Raw genomic sequence first — 1,439 nt, 5'->3', positions numbered from 1 at the left:
ATTACTAAAACAATTATAATTTAGTTGTTTTAGTAATTTTGTTATGTGCTTTTGTCATTTTTAGTTAATTAATTAATGAGTTATTATAAAAATAATTTTGGTTTTAATTATTTATAGTGCACAAACCACTTCACAGTTTTAACATTATATACTTTTTATGCTTTATCATTTCTTTTGTACTTTTTTTTTGCTACAGTGCCACCTACATTTTGCAAAATGTCATTTATTAAAAATTGAGGAATATTTTTTCGAGGGTTTTAATTTTAACTTTTAAAATGTAATGTAATTTTAAATGCATGATTATAACTATATTTTCTTTATATTTATATTTTTAAAATATTTTCTTTATACTTATCGTTTACTGTGCACAAACCACTTCACAGTTTAATATTGTATATTTTTTATACTTTATAATTTTTTTGCTACAGTGCATCCACATTTTACAAAACATTTTAATGTAATTTATTAAAATGTATTTTTTCTTCAATTATTTTGATGTTAATTATAATTTAATTTTAACTTTTTAAATTCAGATATCATGTCAATTTTTGTGATTATTTTAGTAGTTAGATATAAAAATCAAATCATTATTTAATTAACATTTTCTCAATTGTTTTGGTTTGACTTATTTACAGTGCACAAAACATTTAATCGTTTTAATATTGTGTATCAATGTTGCACATTTGACAGATAAAATACTGACAGCTTTAGTGTGTGTTTGTGTTGTAAATCTGCTCTTTTATGCTGTGACTGATGCTAAGAGCTCTAATGCAGATTCTGCTGTGTTTTGTTCAGGTTGAATGTGATTTTCAGCAGGTTTGATGAAGTTCAGAGGTCTGGGAACATGATCCTGTCCTCAGGTGAGTCAGTCCTGTTATATTTGCTGTCACACATGATGATCTGTGATCTGTAATAAGATGCTGTCGGCTGTAAATCACTTTCTATCACCGTGAAAACGTATGAAAGCACTTTCAGGTGCTGTATGAAGTTACCGGGGCATAAACTGTGGTTTCTTCTGTGTGTGTGAAATGCTCGCCGGTGAGATTGTTCCCATTGTTAAGCCATTGTTTCCTCGCTGCCCCAGTTTCATTGTGTGTGTGAGAGAGTGTGTGTGTGTGTGTGTGTGTGTGTGTGTGAGAGAGAGAGTGTGTCTGTGTGTGTTTGTGTGTGAGTGTGTGCATGTTTATGTGGTTTATGAGGACACAAATTTGTATAATAACATGGGTATGACAGGTATTACAACGAGAAGGTGATTTATGAGGACATTTTCAGTGTCCCCGTAATTCAGAAGGCTTATAAATAATTCAGAATGAGGTTTTTTGAAAATCTAAAAATGCAGAAAGTTTCCTGTGAGGGGTAGGTTTAGGGGTAGGGTTGGTGTAGGGCAATAGAATATACGGTCTGTACAGTATAAAAACCATTACGCCTATGGAGAGTCC

The 1,439-nt window shown here is 31.1% G+C and overlaps 1 protein-coding gene across 1 annotated transcript in view; it reads left to right on the top strand.

Moving 5' to 3' along the window:
• The window catches only part of LOC107558358 (CLIP-associating protein 1-B-like), a 16,075-nt gene that overhangs the window by 13,371 nt on the left and 1,265 nt on the right, over positions 1-1,439 (top strand). The window contains exon 6 of the mRNA XM_016242018.1: positions 796-860. Within this exon, the coding sequence (XP_016097504.1) occupies positions 796-860 (65 nt within the window). The remainder of the gene's footprint in view (positions 1-795; positions 861-1,439) is intronic.

The sequence above is a fragment of the Sinocyclocheilus grahami genome, unplaced genomic scaffold, assembly GCF_001515645.1.
Source record: "Sinocyclocheilus grahami isolate Dianchi unplaced genomic scaffold, SAMN03320097.WGS_v1.1 scaffold643.1, whole genome shotgun sequence".
Lineage (NCBI taxonomy): Eukaryota > Metazoa > Chordata > Actinopteri > Cypriniformes > Cyprinidae > Sinocyclocheilus > Sinocyclocheilus grahami.
The sequence above is the reverse complement of the archived record's forward strand: the minus strand, read 5'-3'. Positions and strand labels throughout refer to the sequence as shown.